An 18,269-nucleotide genomic window follows, 5' to 3' on the forward strand; every position below is an offset into this window, starting at 1 on the left:
AGGCAGACCGACAAGATGGGCGTCCAATGCCGGACCCGACATGAAGCCAACCTTCATTAAAAAAAAAAAAACAACAAGGTGAGGTACAATTGTCAGTTTTTAGTTGAATCCCACACTCACACACAAATAGAATGTTTTGACGTATTCATTGCTGTTAACATAAAACAAAATCCAAAGCGTCCAGGCCAACAATACAATCATTGTTACAGTCTAAGGATGCAAGATAGAATCAAAATACTTCGTTACAGCTGGATATTACATTCTTAGCATGTTTTAACTGGTCAAGGTAACTTTAACGGCAATTACTAAAATTAACGTCTCTAAAAAACAGAATGACGTTATAATTGCAGACTGTGATAGCTCAACTAAGAAACAATCTTACGCGTTTAGAAAACATCGTATCTATCTAATCTGTATACGAAACCTGGACGCTTTCAGCAAATAGAAAACCAACTACCCCTGGGACAAAGTGTACAACGCTTTAATAGATTGAAGGAAGCCAACACATTTTCAGAAACTCAATTTATCATTTTCTTCCAGACAAAAGAGGTAAACCCCAACCTAAGCGACTACTTTTACATGTGATAACTATAGATGTCATATCATACACATGAAATGTTATGTATAAAACAGCAATAACAATTGATACATGTCAGATATAACAACACACATATATACATAATATATTTAAAATGTATAAGACTTACGAGGCTAAGAGGTGTTCGCCCTGTTCATACATGTATTTTCAAGCAAAATAGGAATAATAAACTTTAAAAACATGTGGTCGTAACTACAGATGTGGTCAACCGGCCTGTCCACCATAATTAGAATGACTCCAGGAGCTGTCTGCGTAAAGTCCTTTTGGTGGTCTTTTGTCGACATGTCCTGTTAAATTTGCTCCCGATACCGCGATCTGTAAATAAAATTAGAACTGCGTTTATTAAAATTTCAATAGTTGAGGCAGGACAACTATTCACATCCTCTTTTTTGAACAAACTAACAAACTTGAAACAAATAAACAAACATTATGCTTGAAATGTATCTGGATTTATAGCTTTTTTACATGTGGGCTATTAAAGCAATTGGGTTTCATAGCCAGAATGGCGGATGAATAACAATTTCTCTGTACATCGTTTTAGCTCTGTAGGAATTATAGAGTTCTTCTTATTGATCAACTGTTTTGCCCTTCCTTTCATGTTCAGTACTCAAATGAACAAATTAACAGTTACATTAACCGTAAACGTTATCTAACCTCAAACAACTTTGTACATGAAAATGACGGAACAAACGTACTACCTGCCACATGTTATTAAAAGAAATTAACCCATTTTGAACTCTTCCCCATTTTGCTTCAGTCGTATATTCCTAGATTCTTCCTGTGGACACGTTGGGCATCGTGCTCGACCGCAGTGACTACTGACTAACATGTTAATGTCATCCTTATCACCAAAGACTAGCCTAGTACATGTTTAAGTGTTTATGCGTGTTACTGATAGTGAAACTTTTACTCCTTCTACACAAAAGGTGCCACCACCCCTTTCCCATGCGATACAGTTTTCACAGTACGGGGATTTATACAGCCAATGACCCCAAGCTAAGCTTTGACGCGGAAATGTCGAGGCGAACCTTATGTCAAAGAATACCGCTTTTCCGGACCTTGGGGGTTCGTCTTAGGTCGGTTTGGCTGTACTTTATGTACGGAATATACAGTAGAAGCCAATCAATTGCAGCACGGGCTATTGCACAATTCTGTCAATTGCACTGAATCTCCGAATCCCGAACAAAACGTTTCCTTTTCACACCACTGTTAGTGCGATTACTCCAATCAGAGGTAAGATCCGGGGTATTTTCGACGGAGGAGGAGATCCAACTCGCCCCCTCAGAGGAGGAAGAACCAACTAAAAACGCGAAAGTAGAAAGACGTACAAAATGCCGCGAAAATACCCCAGATCTTACCTCTGCTTGGAGAGTAGGTGCGATCGTTTTTTTACACTGTACATCATCGTCACGCTCGGCTTAGTGCATGGAAATTCGTCAAACATTGTTTCCAACCAGTCATAGTTTGCCATTGTTTCTATGTCGGAAAGGTCACATGCGATCAATGAAACGTCGGATGGTTGTGGATAAAGAACCTTGTGGACATAAAAAGAGCCTTGTTGTTCATTCACTTGCCAACCTGATGAAATTATTCACGAATGTCATGATCTCCAGACTTCTAGCTGACTGTTTCACCGGATCTTGTACACGATTTGGCCCGAATATCGTCACTCCAGAATGTCAACACTGGCTTAAAAGTGCGTCAAATTACTCCTAGTTTCCGGAAATTACTGCAACCTTTCACCGCCTACAATAATGAACCTTAATCTGCCGTCAAACATGCTCCGCCAAGCGTCCATGAGGTCTCCTAAATGCCGAAAGAACGTTACAGAAAAGAAAATACCCGGATCCTGCGTGCTCCTTACATCTGCTTGGAGGTTACATCATTACACTTTTTCCGGAGCTAATCACTTTCCCGGGCCAATCCCCTACCCGGCGGGGGAGTTGCTTAGTGGCAACGTCGGGCGGCCGGGTCAGTTACATCAAACCTCCTTGGTTACCGATATTGGTATCGCACTCGTTATATATTCGTATTTTCACACTCTTAGATGATCATATTTACGGTGAAGAAAAAAATGGCTGACCCCAACTATCCTTAGATCTCTTACCTAGAGGAGGGTCGTGCTGGTAATATGAGAACACAACAACGTTTTCTGTTCTCTCGAAGTAGAGACCTTCGGCTAGCATGAGAAAGCCCTACATAAACGCTTTAAAGACGGCATGGACAATATCGAGGTTCTCAGCTTGATGGTGTAACTTTTTTATTATGGAAAATGTACTGATCTATGCATATATGGGGGTTCTCAACACGATTTTTTTACACGTGTGTAGATGAGTCACAACCCACCCCCTCCCGCCACCGGACAGAAATATCCCTTGCACCGCCATAACTAGATGGAAAACACATTTCGGCTATCCTAGAAGTACACGCAAAATAGATGAACTGATAATATAAAAGCTGACAGAATAGGAGGCACGTCTACGCTTCATACTGAGATACTTCTTAGTGGGTCTTAGAGTAGCTTGTTCAAAGTCATTACTACAAGAGGATGATACAGAGGATAGTATTATGATTGGCCCTTAAAGATTATGATCAGAAAACTATATAGACAAATCTAGATCGTTACATACATTGTAACAGCTTTTACGTGTTTCCTTTTTAGTATGGTAAGTTCTGCATCGTGTCTGTATGTCAGATTGTTACCAGGGTATACACAGGCCATTTTTCACATATGATTAAGGCCCTCAGTCTGAGTTAGACCCTGAGATTCAAGAAACAAGACACGATCTAACTCGGAAAGGAGGGGCCCCGGGACGGTCTGTTGCAAAATTTAATTTCGGTCATCCAGTCATCCGGTCAGGCTAAATAAGTCTTGCATGATCTGTAGACAAGAATCCAGGCCTCCCCGCCTCACAAAATTTGAACAATCTTTCCCCCAGGTAAACATTTCCTGCACTTATTATAAGAAGTCAGCGTTGTACCATGTGGGATCAAAGAATAAAATGATGACATACCTTTATAGGGAGCATCGTTGCAAAGCAGATATCATAGATGATAGGTATTTTCACAAGTTTCCACAAGGGCCAGCAGACAGACCACGGATACTTCACCATGCATAAGTCTCGCGGTAGTTGAAGTGTAATATTGACGGGAATGGTTATTACATCTGAGCCCCAAAACACGTCTGACTTGACTTTAGAACTCCAAACTGAACTGTGCCTGGCCTGTGTGTCACACTGCTTGTTCTCAAACTGGCCCCTGTGGGAGTTAAGTGCTGCCGGCCCGGCTGATCTTATCTCCAGGCGGACCAGAGGATATATATAACACACAGCAGATGTGGGTCTATTCTCTCCAAGCAGAGGTTGGTGGGGAAGATTGTGACCTTTTAGTTATATCCCGTTTTTCGTCCTCTCTGTTCAATGTCTCAGGCTCAAAGGACAAGATGAGGAGAAATATGTCCCTCCCTTGTCCCTATTTCCGCAATCTGTGGGGGAGAGCGGACGTAAAACGGGGTATATGATAATCCTCCCCACCAACCTCTGCTTGGAGACGTACTAAGGTCTCATAATCTTACACTCTAGCACGCTCCACATGTCGCTGAACCTTAAAACTTGAACGGAGATATACTTTATTGTCCTTTATCATGAGATAGACGGATATGCCGGAGAAGTTAGTCCGCTATTATATAAATGAGTACACAGCTGCAGGGTGTTTGCGACCTGTATTTCTTAGTGATCCTTAGTGGACTGTCATATTATCTTTTTGTAATGTTTGAAGGGTTAATAGACCCTTTAAAGTTTAATACCGCGCGGAATGTTACTTGCACCTCTGAAGGTTTTGTAAACACGTCATCAGACTACGTCGGTCGGAGTTTTGTCTTCACTATAATGTACGTCATTAATCAGTATGGCTATGTAAAACAATTATGGCAAGATCAGGCTGATCCAAAATCGCTCTCACAGAACACAAGAGCAGCCAATTTGTTATCTCCAATATCTATTGTGATTTACTGGACGCCTTCTGTCTAAACTATCAGGCATAAAATAGTTATAGGTGGTCGAATCAAATCAATCTACACTAAGAATAAACAACGAAAACAAGCAAAAATGTTTCTTCAATCAGATTTACCTTGATGTTTATGATAAAAACACTGTCACGCATTTTGAAACAAAGGAACTTGGTTCGACCCAAGCGCTGATTTTAGAGGGATTTCTCATGGACATGGTCCATGGTACATGTAATACGTTTTCGCTACCTTCTTATAATTACTAAGTACTGAGTATAAAGGGCTTTTAATGCGTCCCAGTGTAATATTTGTGAAACATCTGTGGATGGGGAAGCTTGTTTGTGATAAAGAATAAAATGAAACATTATTGACATGGTCCCTGTACAGATGGCATGCATTATAGCTATATGATGATATCCCCAGACAAGCTACAGGCAGATGTGTATTGGGCTGTCTGCTGTCACTGTGTTCATGAACTATACAAATGGCCATCCGTTGTATTTTCAACTGTCATTTCCTTTTATATGTCTTTCTGAAAGATATGAAACACGCACATGTACACAGTTCATATTGCCGATATAACTTGTGTGGATTTTACTGCAATTTAGCTCAGGGTCTTGTCATTTCCTTTGACTGTTTGTTCGGCCATCTTGGAAACAGTGTCCCGGGAGGTGCACCAATCATCTCACCAGGAGAAATTAGCGCGCGATTCGGATGCAGAATAGGGGCTGGACCGGAGGGCGGTGCACAGCACTCAAACTACTGCATATTTACAAGCCACAGGCTCGGACTTGGTTGATTACAATACTAAATAGACCTCATTCCAGATACTGAGTTGTATTCTCGCGAGAGCACATTCTTGGCGTGAACGTGCGTGAGTTTGCACCAAAGCGAGGCTGCCGGTGCGAGTCGAAATGGAACCTCCGGACGACACAATGGCATCTGATGGAGCCCAGAGAGACATGCCATCTTCCACGGTGAGTTGTGCTACTCCAGTGTAAAATTTTGCCAGAAAAACGCCTGTCACGGGTAGATGATGTTGTTGTGGGCATCTGGGACTGATTTCGGTCGATAGAAATGTATATTTCTGTCCATTTTGTACAGTTCAGAACGGGCGACATTGACGCGCATTTGTTTCACTTTGTTTACATGCTACGAAATGAACCAAGCGTCGCAATAAAGCTGATTTAGCCCGTGAAATACCCCAAAAGAAACGTGAAAATATTGGACTGAGGTCCTTGTGGCCAGAAATGTGTGGAAAACTTGTCGATTTCTCCGTAGATTTATCGATCACAACAGCGAATGTCGGGCCAACGTACGTACTACGTCCGAGTCGTGCAGCGGGGGAGGGGGGCGTACTATATCTTCGTGTTATTTTAACGTCCGCCGTTTCTCTGCTCAATGTTACCGAGATTGAACGCTGCTAAAACAATACATTATCGGGCTGAGATCCTGTTGGGCAGAAATTTAACAAATTTTTGACGTTTGCTTCGAAGATTCATCGATTGCAACATCAATAATATGACATAGGTCATGACGTATTTGGGGAGGGGGGCGTGTGCATATTCTCGTGTTATTTCTAACGCCCTCCGCCTTTTATCGACGGGGATTTTTCAATGTTTCCAGGCTAGAGCGCTACAAGAGCATAATGATATTGGGCTGAGATCCTGTTCGGCAGAAATTGAACAAAATTTTGGAAGTTGCTATTTGGATAGTCAATGTTGCTCCATTTGTGAATGGGAAAGGGCACAGATTTTTTTTCTTTTCTTCTGTAACAACTGGACTTTGATCTCTTTTATTTAGATCCAGACATCACACCAACCTGACCAAGACAATGTGGCAGGGGAAGGTGGTACTGAGGACCCCCCATGTAAGTTATTAGATTTCTATTATACCTTTACAGACTTGATATTTCTTATTTCATGGCAGTTTTTTTTTTCATTAGTAATCATCATGATAAATATTTTTCCATCCATGCTTACTAGTGAGTCACATACAGCTTGGATGAAGATGATAAAGCAATGTCAGATCAAACTTCTATTTTATCTTCAGGTCTACATTTTGGCAACAGGAGACTGTCCACGATGGAAGACCTAATGTCCCTAAAAGTTAAGGAGTTAAAAGACCTCCTTAGGAGCCTTTCCCTTGGTGTAAGTGGGCGGAAATCCGATTTGGTGGAAAGGGCGTTTTGCCACATTGATGGTCTCAAGTCAGGTCATAGTAACCCCCCAGCCACAGATACTCAACCCGAAGTCAGCGCTGATGTCTCATCCCTCCAGCAGGAAACAAGCCGATCAGTATGGACAAATGATCTGAGACAACTGCCAGACTTTAACTTCGCAGCTCTGTATAACTACTTGATCATTCAAACAAAGAAATTCAATCACACAACACTGTTAACCACCTCCTACAAAAAAATTAGGTCCTACCAGTTTTACAAGGAGGGTAACGTGAAAAGCATCATGATTGCAAAGAAGCACAACATAGTGTATGTGAAGGCTAATGTGCTTCCAAGCATGAAGCGAAAGAAGTACACTCCCATCATCGCCTTTGTGAACAGCCAGGTGCACAAAGCAGCATGCTCATGTCCGGCAGGGTGACTGAAAAATCTATTTGTGTTACAAGCCCGGTTGGCTTTTGTTCCACTACCTACTGACATTGACAATAAGACCAACTAACTCACATCTAGACTTTGAAGATGATGAGTCACAAAATATCAATATTCTGTCTCAGCACCTCTACTGATAAATTTATTTCTACAAGCCCTGTTGGCTTTTGTTACACTTGCTACTCTTCCTTGATAAGTTGATCTGCTGACTATTATTTCTTCTCTTTTTTTTCAGAATAAAAATATGTTGATACCACAAAAACCAATGCTCGTTCCAGAACCTGTTGTGATTTATGCAATGCTTGTTAGTCATAATCACAGGATGGAAAATAATTTGATAATTTCTCTGCTTTAGGGGTATACTTTGATTAAATTTTCTTTTACAGATTCCATGTTGGGCTCATGGTTTGTTGAAACTGTCAGTTGAGATTACTACAGAAATTAGTCTGTTTTGTGCTAATACGGTGAATATTCTATTCTTACTACAGGACATGCCCTGGTGGACTTGGGAAGTGCAACCACATTGGTGGCCTGTTATTCGCCATCGAAGCCTTCAACAAAACCGACCTGAAGGAGCAGCCTACACCTGTGTCGTGTACGTCAAAGTCGTCTACCTGGAATGTCCCTCGTAATGATAAGGTTAGCACTCATCTGGGTATAGCACCATTACATATAATAGGAACACATTGGTTGTTATCTTCGCCGAGTACTTGTTAATCTTGTTGTGTTTGTGAACTATTACCAATAGATGTTTACTATATAGTAAAGATCATTAAGAGTTATAAAATTTTACCTATTTCCTCTTGAGATGTGATCTATAGATAACACAGAAGCTGCTAGCTAGAAGTTGCCAAAAAAGGTGCTACTACCATCCTAATGCACTGCCATTTTTTTAAAGGTTGAAGCCCAGCCAATAACTGGCGTAAGATTGGGCAAGATTCGCTATGGCAAGGAGACTAAGTTTCTCCAAACCAGTCACTACGACCCGAGGGCACCTCACCAGAGGGAGGTGGACGTGACAGCTCTGGCTATTTTCAAGAGGACATTACAAGCTGATCAGCCTGAATCAATGTTCCATCTGTATGGGGAAGGATGCAGCGGAAACCCAACACCTTCAGATGCATGCCGGGCAGAAAGTGGGGACGCCAGCGGAAACCCAACACCTTCAGATGCATGCCGGGCAGAAAGTGGGGACGCCAGCAGAAGCCCAACACCTTCAGATGCATGCCGGGGAGAAAGTGGGGACGCCAGTGGAAACCCAACACCTTCAGATGCATGCCGGGCAGAAAGTGGGGACGCCAGGCCAGCCCCTACAGACCCCAGTGACCATGACTCACATCTACCAGACCTTCCTTTTAACGATCACTATGACTTTTCTACCAGATCGTTTATACATATGATGGACACCTACATGAAGACAGCAAAACACACAAAAGAAGAACAGATCAACATAGAAGAGGAAACAAGAGGACAGTCTAGCAGCACTGCTTGGAAAGAAAAAAGAAAGGAAAAACTGACAGCATCAAACTTTAAGTCTGCCATTACCTGTACTGTGGAGCCATCCAACAAAATAAAGGCCATGCTGTACAACAGCTTCTCTACTGCAGCAACTGAATATGGGAACCGTAATGAGGCTGCTGCAGTAGAGGAATATGTTAACCTCATTCAAGAAGAACACCCTGGCGCACACTGTGTTGAGACTGGACTCATTTTGTCCTTAGAGAGACCTTGGCTTGGTGCCTCAGTGGACGGATTGGTTCGTCAAGATGGTCAAACCATCGGAGGCCTGGAAGTCAAGTGTCCTTCCTCAAAGCAGGGCATGTCCGTACAAGAAGCCAGTCAGGACAGTAAGTTCTTCTTGAAACAGGTAGACAGCTGTGTCACTCTGAAGAAGAGTCATAAGTATTACGATCAAGTACAGGGTCAGATGTACTGTTGTGATCTTGTATGGGTCGATTTTGTGGTTTACTTCGGACCAGGTAACATCTTTCGTGAGCGAATTTTTGTTGACGTGGAGTGGCAGCAGAGAAACCTCCCAAAGCTTGATCATTTCTTTAAGACTGCTTTGCTCCCAGAGCTGTTGACTAGAAGAGTGAAACGTGGGAAGAAGTTGTATGGTATGAACAACACTGCGGGATGGAAACCTTCTTAAGCTAGGATCACATTTCCCATCTGGGGCCCAGACGGATTGTTTGTGGAGACGAAATATTAAAATGTATAATGATTATGCACAAGTTATGTTCTTAGACAATATTTTGTACTTTGGAGATTTTTGTAAAGGCTGCCCGGCTGGGAAATTTGACTGTAGCATTGGGTACCGCATCTGCCTATTTCTGTATCACTTACTTGGTCCCGTTTATTCATAATGGACTATATGTAGTTTAAGGTTGAAGTATTGTTGGCTTTTTGATGGATTGTATCTTGCACACATGATACAATGTAAAATATATAGTAACTGTTTATTGATACATACATGTCAGTCAGATCACAAAAGTATGTCAATTACAACTACAACTAGCTGCTAATTTTCCATTTTCATTCAGTAAATCCAGAAGACAGTGTAACATCATAGTAGGAATACAGTGTTACATCAACAGTACATCATACTGGAAAATTGCACTTAAGTAAAGCTCTCTAAGACTAAGAAGACATGTGTTCATTGTTTGTTTAGTTATGTTAACATTGTTCATTACTTCATAATGAACTACGTGAAGTGAACGTTCTAGTTTTCCATCTGTTTACTTTTAATACTAGAGCATGTATGTACATGGGTTTACCATTTCACAAAAGCATATCAGTTACATCTACATGTATATCTGTATTATGAACACTGACAGTTCATGAAAAAACAATACAATATATATTAATATATGATAATTAATATATTATTTAATTAATAATTAATATATTAATTCTCATAACTATCACAACAATGGAAATACAATGCCATTTGATGCAACATTATATCTTCAGTCGTTCTTTACAAGTGGTGGTGAAAAGTTTGTCAGGTAGGCACATACAGTGAACACCTGATCTGCATGTGGAAACAATGTGATAGGCATTACACCATCTAAAATATGGAAGTTCTTGATCCTTCCAATAGCTCTTTCCACATGGATGCGTACAGATGCAATGTCCATTGTCTCCTGCACTTCAGACGGGGACAATGCATCTCTACTACCCTTAAACGGTGGGATGTTTAGTGTAACGCCCTGTGGTAGGATGTCTGCTATTTCAAACCCTCGATCCGCCATGACATTGTCACCTGCTTCTAACTTATCTAAAAGGCCAGAATCCTTGGTGATAGCTTTATCTGATACCCTGCCTGTCCACAACTTGGAAACAAAAGTGATGAGGCCATTTGGGGTAATCCCCACAAGTGATTTCCATGTATTGTGGTGTTTATAGCTGCTCCATGTTTGGGACTGAGCCAGCATGGCAGATGGGGCTTCAATGAAAATTTCAGTGCAGTCTATGATTATTCTGGTCGTTGGATATTTGGAGAATTGTACTGGCATGGCTGCCCTTATAGCTGTTTGTGATGGAAAGGGAAACAAAGCAGGAATCTCGACATACAGAAAGTTGATCCAAGTGGCAACTATACGAGAAACTGAACTTTCTGACAATCCAAATCTGACAGCCAAGTCTTTGTGGAAAAGCCCCACTTTTAACCGAACTAAAACCAAAAAAAACTCATCCAACAACGTGCACTTCCTTTTAGGCCCTGGTTTGCGTCTTCCTGGCCTTTGGTATGGCTTAGAATCTTGTACTGTGCTAGAACTTCTCCGGTACTGCAGGTGCATTGCTTTGGGTGCTAGGTATGTATACAAAGCCATAAATGTGGTGAAACTTGGCAAACCAGTATAGAACCTTATTGCGTCGTTATCATCCTTATAGGTATTAGGAGAGAACTTGTGTGCCTGCAATTCTTTCACTTGAGCTGTTAAGTCATTCACAGATTTTTCAAGCTGTTTACACTTCTCTTCAACAACCTGAAGCTTGGTCTCTATCATAAATACATAGTCCTTATAGGACTCAAGAGTCTGGGAGTTGTCTCTAACAAATGTGTATTCATGGTCACATTCAGCAAAGTCAGTTGTGGTCTGAGTGGTTATAGTTACTGCCGTCCTAGATGTTTGTGTGGATGTTGTCACTGATATCCTGGATGTCTGTGTTGCAACACTGACTTTAGTGGGGGTGGAAGATGGGGATCCTGTCGGTGATGGGGATACTGCTGCAGATGGAGATAATGTCGCAGAGCCATCCAGGTCAGGTTGTGATATGGTCGCATCCATGTTGTAGTCCACATCAGGACTAGAACTGCTGGCTGTGGTGTCCATGGAGATGTGAAGCTCAGGTTCATCAATCTGTTTAATAAGTAAAAATGTTTGAGTGCATTACTTGTCAGAGAAAATAGCATATCAGAGAAATGTTCACCATGAAGGAATGATATACCACACCATTATGTACCATGAAAGGAATGATATACCACAGCAACTCAAATATATTAACATTCAAAAAAATACATGATACAGATATTACTGATACACCCTATAGCTATCAACAACTTAAGGAAAAAAAGGACATAAAATTCAAACTATGTACAGTTGACGTGCATCCTTTACCTTATTATGTGCATGTGCCCTTTTCTTGGGGGGAGGACAACATCTCTCCTTTGGAGCTGGTCTTTCTGGTGTCTGCTTTACCCATGAATGAAGGACAGGTGCTGCACCTGAAATCATGCAACGTGGAAATGTTCATTAACAATGACATTTTGTTGGCAACGACGGACTTAAAAGAACATGATTTGTACAAAGTGAAAGCAGAGCATCAAGTTCAGAATAACTTTGACAAAATTAACATGCAAAGAAACCAATGGCACATAGTTATAAACTTAACTTACCTTCCCTGAGCTTTGGGGTCTGCAGCCGAATGCCCATACTTGAGCGCCTCATAATGTCAGCCTCCTTGAAATGCTTTTCACAAAACACAGAGTCCTTTGTGAGGGTAAAATTGTCCTTGCCAAGCTCCCTTTTCACTAGAGAAGCCCAATACTTTGACTTTTTTTGTCTTCAAGCACCTTTTTTGGTACATAAAAGAAGGTAATTCCTGACAGAACCGACTCCCCATCTACAGTTATATATGAAGAACTGTTACACCCATAGGCCTTGCAGTATTTTCCAGATCTGTGTTTCCTTTTCCCCCCAGGCTTGTGTTTCCTTTTCCTCCCTGGGCACGTATTGTTTGTCTGAAAAGGGAAAACACAACATGTTACACACACGTGTACATCTATTCTATTTGAAAAAAAAGAGAACAAGAAGTTGAAGAACCCCTTCAAACCAAATAGCAACTTCCAAAATTTTGTTCAATTTCTGAACAGGATTTGCCGAACAGGATCTCAGCCCAATATCATTATGCTCTTGTAGCGCTCTAGCCTGGAAACATTGAAAAATCCCCGTCGATAAAAGGCGGAGGGCGTTAGAAATAACACGAGAATATGCACACGCCCCCCTCCCCAAATACGTCATGACCTATGTCATATTATTGATGTTGCAATCGATGAATCTTCGAAGCAAACGTCAAAAATTTGTTAAATTTCTGCCCAACAGGATCTCAGCCCGATAATGTTTTGTTTTAGCAGCGTTCAATCTCGGTAACATTGAGCAGAGAAACGGCGGACGTTAAAATAACACGAAGATACAGTACGCCCCCCTCCCCCGCTGCACGACTCGGACGTAGTACGTACGTTGGCCCGACATTCGCTGTTGTGATCGATAAATCTACGGAGAAATCGACAAGTTTTCCACACATTTCTGGCCACAAGGACCTCAGTCCAATATTTTCACGTTTCTTTTGGGGTATTTCACGGGCTAAATCAGCTTTATTGCGACGCTTGGTTCATTTCGTAGCATGTAAACAAAGTGAAACAAATGCGCGTCAATGTCGCCCGTTCTGAACTGTACAAAATGGACAGAAATATACATTTCTATCGACCGAAATCAGTCCCAGATGCCCACAACAACATCATCTACCCGTGACAGGCGTTTTTCTGGCAAAATTTTACCCTGGAGTAGCACAACTCACCGTGGAAGATGGCATGTCTCTCTGGGCTCCATCAGATGCCATTGTGTCGTCCGGAGGTTCCATTTCGACTCGCACCGGCAGCCTCGCTTTGGTGCAAACTCACGTACGTTCACGCCAAGAATGTGCTCTCGCGAGAATACAACTCAGTATCTGGAATGAGGTCTATTGCCCAATCACCATATTCAAATGAGGTATTTGGTGAGAATGGCATGGACAAACCGTGGTACACTTTAGTTGCGCTGAGTGCCGGCCTAGGATTACCTTTGTGTCTACCTTAAAGAGGGGAGTCCCCTCGTTCCGGCATAGAAAATCTAATCGAAAATCTCTGTGAATCAAAATTTTAGACAAAAAGGCCTTAGTGTCTAAAATTCACCCAAAACAGCTTTATTTTCAACATGTTGTCGTCTTGAGAATTCAGAATTCAAGACGTCAAAAAGGGAATAAAATGGATTTTCCCTTATTATTTTGGATTCTGTTTATAAAAGAATTGCAAAAAAAAAATGACCCGGTCTGGATAGGGTTAAATTGGAAATCGATGTAATCTGTACTATACTTTCTTAGTTTTTAAAAGCTTCTTGTATATTAATTATCTTTGCTATTTCCGTATTCCTGCGGACCATCTGCATATGCTACCTGCGTCGAAAACAAGCTTACAGACCTCGCTATAACTCAATCAATTACCACTGTATAGAGATGAAAAAGCCCATTCTTCCTCGCCTGGTTCACACAATGTACACGGCCTCTCCACGTTGCACTCTAGTTGATTGAATTATAAGCTTTTAATCCTTGAAGCTTGTTACAGTCTGGATTATTTAGTGCGCAGGTGTTTCTCTGTTGACATGTAGTGAAGAGAATACAACTTGCGATCATTTTGTCACGAAGACGTGCCCAGTACTTCTCCTGCAGTGGACGGGTGAATATTAAGTCGGCAATCAATCAAAGGTGAGTCCGTTAGTTAAGCCCCCCTCTCACTTGACCAACGGCACGCTGGCGGCGTCGCAGCGTCCTAAACTGGATTCGTGTTATTCTTGACTTTATAATGGGAATATCATCACTTCGAATCCAAAGGATTCCGTGACAAAGTTGCAAAAGTTAAGTAAGCCTTCACCACGGCGTCTCTGGCCTCTCTTTCATTAAATCATGAGAGGTACATATGATTACATGTGATGCTATTCATGTAGGAAGACTAGTGTGGTTGAGCAAGAAAACCTAAGACATATCGTTGTTTTAAAAAAATCAGTGATATTTGCCGAAAATGCCTTTCATAAACCCGTTGCCATGGCAACACGAAAATGATAAACTTATACTATTATCATAATATTGTTGCCAACCAAATTTCAAGAAAAGTCACCATGTTTGGTAGTCATAGCATATGTCGTTCGGCAGTTATACGATGTCAAAGTTGGCGCGGGCACTTTTACCCCCCCCCCCTGGATAGGGTTAAATGGCCATGGATGGCTCCATACACTTTCAATGGCTCCACGCTCTTTGAATGCAGGATTATGGTTCACGTCACCCCTAAGAAAACTTTTATACCTAGCTAGAGATAGCTCCATAGACCAAGCTCTAAAGAGGTCAATTTTTTTTCAGTTGATTTTTTTTCTTTCTCGAAAGTAACGTGAACCATGTATAGCAATTCTTAGTGAACGGAGCTAGCAAAAGCAATCACAACCTAGTGAAAGGGGGACACAAAAAAGTTTATATGTAGAGATTAAAATGAAAATAATTGAAGTCTATTTAGTTTGATAAATCCCGTCTGACTTTAATTTGCACCTTGCACTTATCAGCTTGTCATAAATGTGTGAATTGTATGAAATAATCACCATAATTCATTCTGTTAAAGATTCTTCAAAACCTTTATTTATCAAATCTCCATTTACTTTCACTGTCATCAGGGCAACGAAAATGGCGGGGGAGAGATTTAAGAAATGTTCATCCTTTTGACATATCAAATAAATTTTGTAATAGCTTGTAGTTTCACGGCCCTTAAAAATCCTTTTTCTGAACCCTGGGGACAGATCCAATAAACTAATTCAGGAAGTGCTTCCCACTGTGGCCTGGCTGCAGTTTGAATGGTGGATTGGCCCCCATAACTACATAAACACATAAAAATCCCAGACTGACTCAAGCTTGAAACAAAGGCAGGAGAATATTAGCATAATACTGGTGAACAAGATTCAAATATTTTTTTCTACTGGTTTTCGAAGTAACATTATGAAACCATACAGAATGACACAGAATGACTTAAACAAAGTTACATAGTCAAAATGACTTTCAGTTTTTAGGAAATCAACCTTGTGTTCAAATAAAAACTCTCAAATCAGCCTGTCAAAGTTGTTTTAAAGTGTCTAACCATATAATTGCAACTTGGAAATGCCCTCCTCACAGTTGAATTCAAATGTCTGATAGTTGTGTGTCTACAAGTATGACTTGCAGCTGTGGTACCTACATGGTAGTCTAAAAGCCAGTTATATAGACTGGAGCTCTGTGGAACTTGTAAGGCAGAACTGCACATGAACTGCCAGCCAATGTCTTTACCTATACTACCAAACAGAGCATGGTATTTTAGCCAGTGTTGTCATTTATATAATTTTATATTCTCGGTTACATAAAGATAACTTCTTCATGTATAATCATACATCAATTCATTACCTGTTATCTCTAAATTTCAAAAGTTTTTTTAGAGTATCTTGGGTGGTGGTCACTGTCTCCAGTAGCCAGGCCTCCACCCATGTGAACACCACGGCAGTCAGTAGCAGACTGACCCTGGTAGTTTACGTTAGCCGAATTTATTGGGTGATTTTATAGTACAAGCTTTGTCTTTAAGATTGCAAACTTAGGACGTTTGTGATCAGAAATTGGTTAGGCTCAGGCTAATCTTTTTTCAAAAATACATATTTCATCAAAAGTTAATTTTCAAAAAGGACAACCACCCACTGACAATGGAAAGTTATTCAACCAAACGCCAAGGTCTAAATGTGTACGAACCATCAAACTTTGCTGGTTGCTTGAATTCCAATACTCTGTACTTCATTTTCGTTGCATTGATCATCAGCGATAACGTGCATAAATTTAACTAAATGTAGTCTTTTTTTCTGTGCTGCAAGTAAACACAAGTTATGTCAACTATGCATAGATTCAAACAGAGATAAGCAAAATGCATTGTAACAGTAGAAGAATCCAAAACATGTACATTTCCATACATTGAAATACATGTCAATTTTAGAGCTGACAAAAACAAAAAAGACAATCTGTGCAAAAGATAAAATGCACTGCCAATGTTAACTGGTGGCTACCTATTATCTCCTCCAAAAACCCCATACAGCTACTTGTTTAGGTGAGTGACTTCAGTAGCAGATCATACAATCAGTTGGTCAGCACGCTTGAGGCCTGTTTAAAAAACTGTCGATTTATACCTGCTGCCTGCGGGCCTCTAGAATAACCAGCCTGGAGTATGTTCAAGCTAGGTGGTACCTATAACAGCAGACGTTCAGAATTCAAGTTTCCTGTAATATTATCTAGTCTATCATGTCCTCTTGTTCTAACTTTCGATATCAATGACTTAATTCGCCTCTCGAATAGTGAACAGTCAGCTGTCAACATGTTTGGGGCCAGGTTGTTTTTACTTCGATAATCTGGCCTTCTCCGGAGAGTCTTTTCAAACTAATAGTCAAGTTTTGCTCAATCAAAGTTCAAGATGGCAACATTCACAGGAGACTTTAAATGTGATAGTGACAATTTCGTTTGATGTACATGTTTCCCCGTTTACCCAATCCTGGTATTGTCGAGTAGAGCTAACCGCCGTCATCTACCGTAACGGGGGAGAATTCGGTAACCACGAAACATAGTTTTTAGACTCGTTAGCATGCTACGTAGCACTATTTAAGTTTTACTGACTAGGTATGAGCTGTCAGTTTAAGAGGAGAAAATCTGCTATTACGTTTCTAACGATATCAACCCTAGCAAAACTTTTAGATGAGATTTAAACTTGAATATTATGTCGTAATCTATACCTATACAGTTAAAGAAGATTTTAATTAATTTTAGATGAGTCTCAATTTTACGGCAGTCTCCTAATCTCGGCAGCGAGTTTTAATATTGACAAAAGTAAAAGTAACAAACACTTCTCATCTACGTCTAGTAAGGATATGGATAACGTCATTTGGATGTCCGATGATTGCGTCATACTCTTAAAAGGATTGGGCAGTTATTTCAAAGTTACAGTTTTTTTATAAGGAATACAATTGATTGTTCATGTTAACATAGGCTTTTCTATGAAGCCTTCTGTGCTCTTTGTTTATCCAACAAGAAATAAATTTTCTAACTCCCTGAATGTCCATAACATTGTAGGATTAAACTACAGGTGCTGAACTCTCAGGGATGAGCACGATAACAAGATGAACATGATCATAATGACGCTGACCCGCGAAATAATGGTTCCCGTGTATGTTGTTGTTCTTTTACAGTACAGACTCTAAATGACATTAGATATTGTGTAGTACACATAAAGGTTATTATGATACGAGCCTTGAATTGGGGAACTTCCTAACTGACCACTGTTATCCACGATCCCATTCGACGTTTAAACGAAGAATGATGTTTGCATAATAATTGGGATAAATCAATGCAATAAACTCTTCCTCGTTGTGCATGAAAATGAAATACTAGCTGCTAGGACTACTGCAAAAGCTGCAAAAAAAGTATAGCTTCCGTTGCAGACACCGCCGATTTTTTTTTTCAAACATGTGCAATTTTCTGACAGCTTTCGTTTGCGTAGACAGATCTGATGGCCTACAGAGCATGAAAGCAGAACCCGGTGCATAATCTAAACCCCTTATATTTCAGATAAAGACAAATATTGTCGGAGAGGTTTGTAACGGAGGCTACGCTAGGTACATGTTGGTCCAAAGGCAACTGTACGATGCACTAATTGCTGAACGTTGCCGATCCTGTCTGTTCTGTTCTGATCTGAC

General features: G+C 40.7%; 2 protein-coding genes across 2 annotated transcripts; one reads left to right on the forward strand and one right to left on the reverse strand.

Moving 5' to 3' along the window:
- The first annotated feature begins 5,417 nt into the window (after window positions 1-5,417).
- LOC136421185 (uncharacterized) lies at window positions 5,418-10,171 on the forward strand. The gene is made up of 4 exons (XM_066408354.1): window positions 5,418-5,581; window positions 6,408-6,474; window positions 7,701-7,851; window positions 8,111-10,171. Coding segments are annotated over exons 2-4 (1,407 nt in total). The 5' UTR covers window positions 5,418-5,581; window positions 6,408-6,472; the 3' UTR covers window positions 9,365-10,171.
- On the reverse strand, window positions 9,653-13,439 carry LOC136421183 (uncharacterized). The gene is made up of 4 exons (XM_066408351.1): window positions 13,297-13,439; window positions 12,116-12,460; window positions 11,838-11,944; window positions 9,653-11,579 (listed from the first exon to the last, which is right to left on the reverse strand). The coding sequence occupies exons 2-4, from the start codon at window positions 12,165-12,167 to the stop codon at window positions 10,182-10,184; spliced, it is 1,557 nt and encodes a 518-aa protein (XP_066264448.1). The 5' UTR covers window positions 12,168-12,460; window positions 13,297-13,439; the 3' UTR covers window positions 9,653-10,181.
- Window positions 13,440-18,269: the final 4,830 nt, after the last annotated feature.

The sequence above is a fragment of the Branchiostoma lanceolatum genome, chromosome 15, assembly GCF_035083965.1.
Source record: "Branchiostoma lanceolatum isolate klBraLanc5 chromosome 15, klBraLanc5.hap2, whole genome shotgun sequence".
Classification (NCBI taxonomy): domain Eukaryota; kingdom Metazoa; phylum Chordata; class Leptocardii; order Amphioxiformes; family Branchiostomatidae; genus Branchiostoma; species Branchiostoma lanceolatum.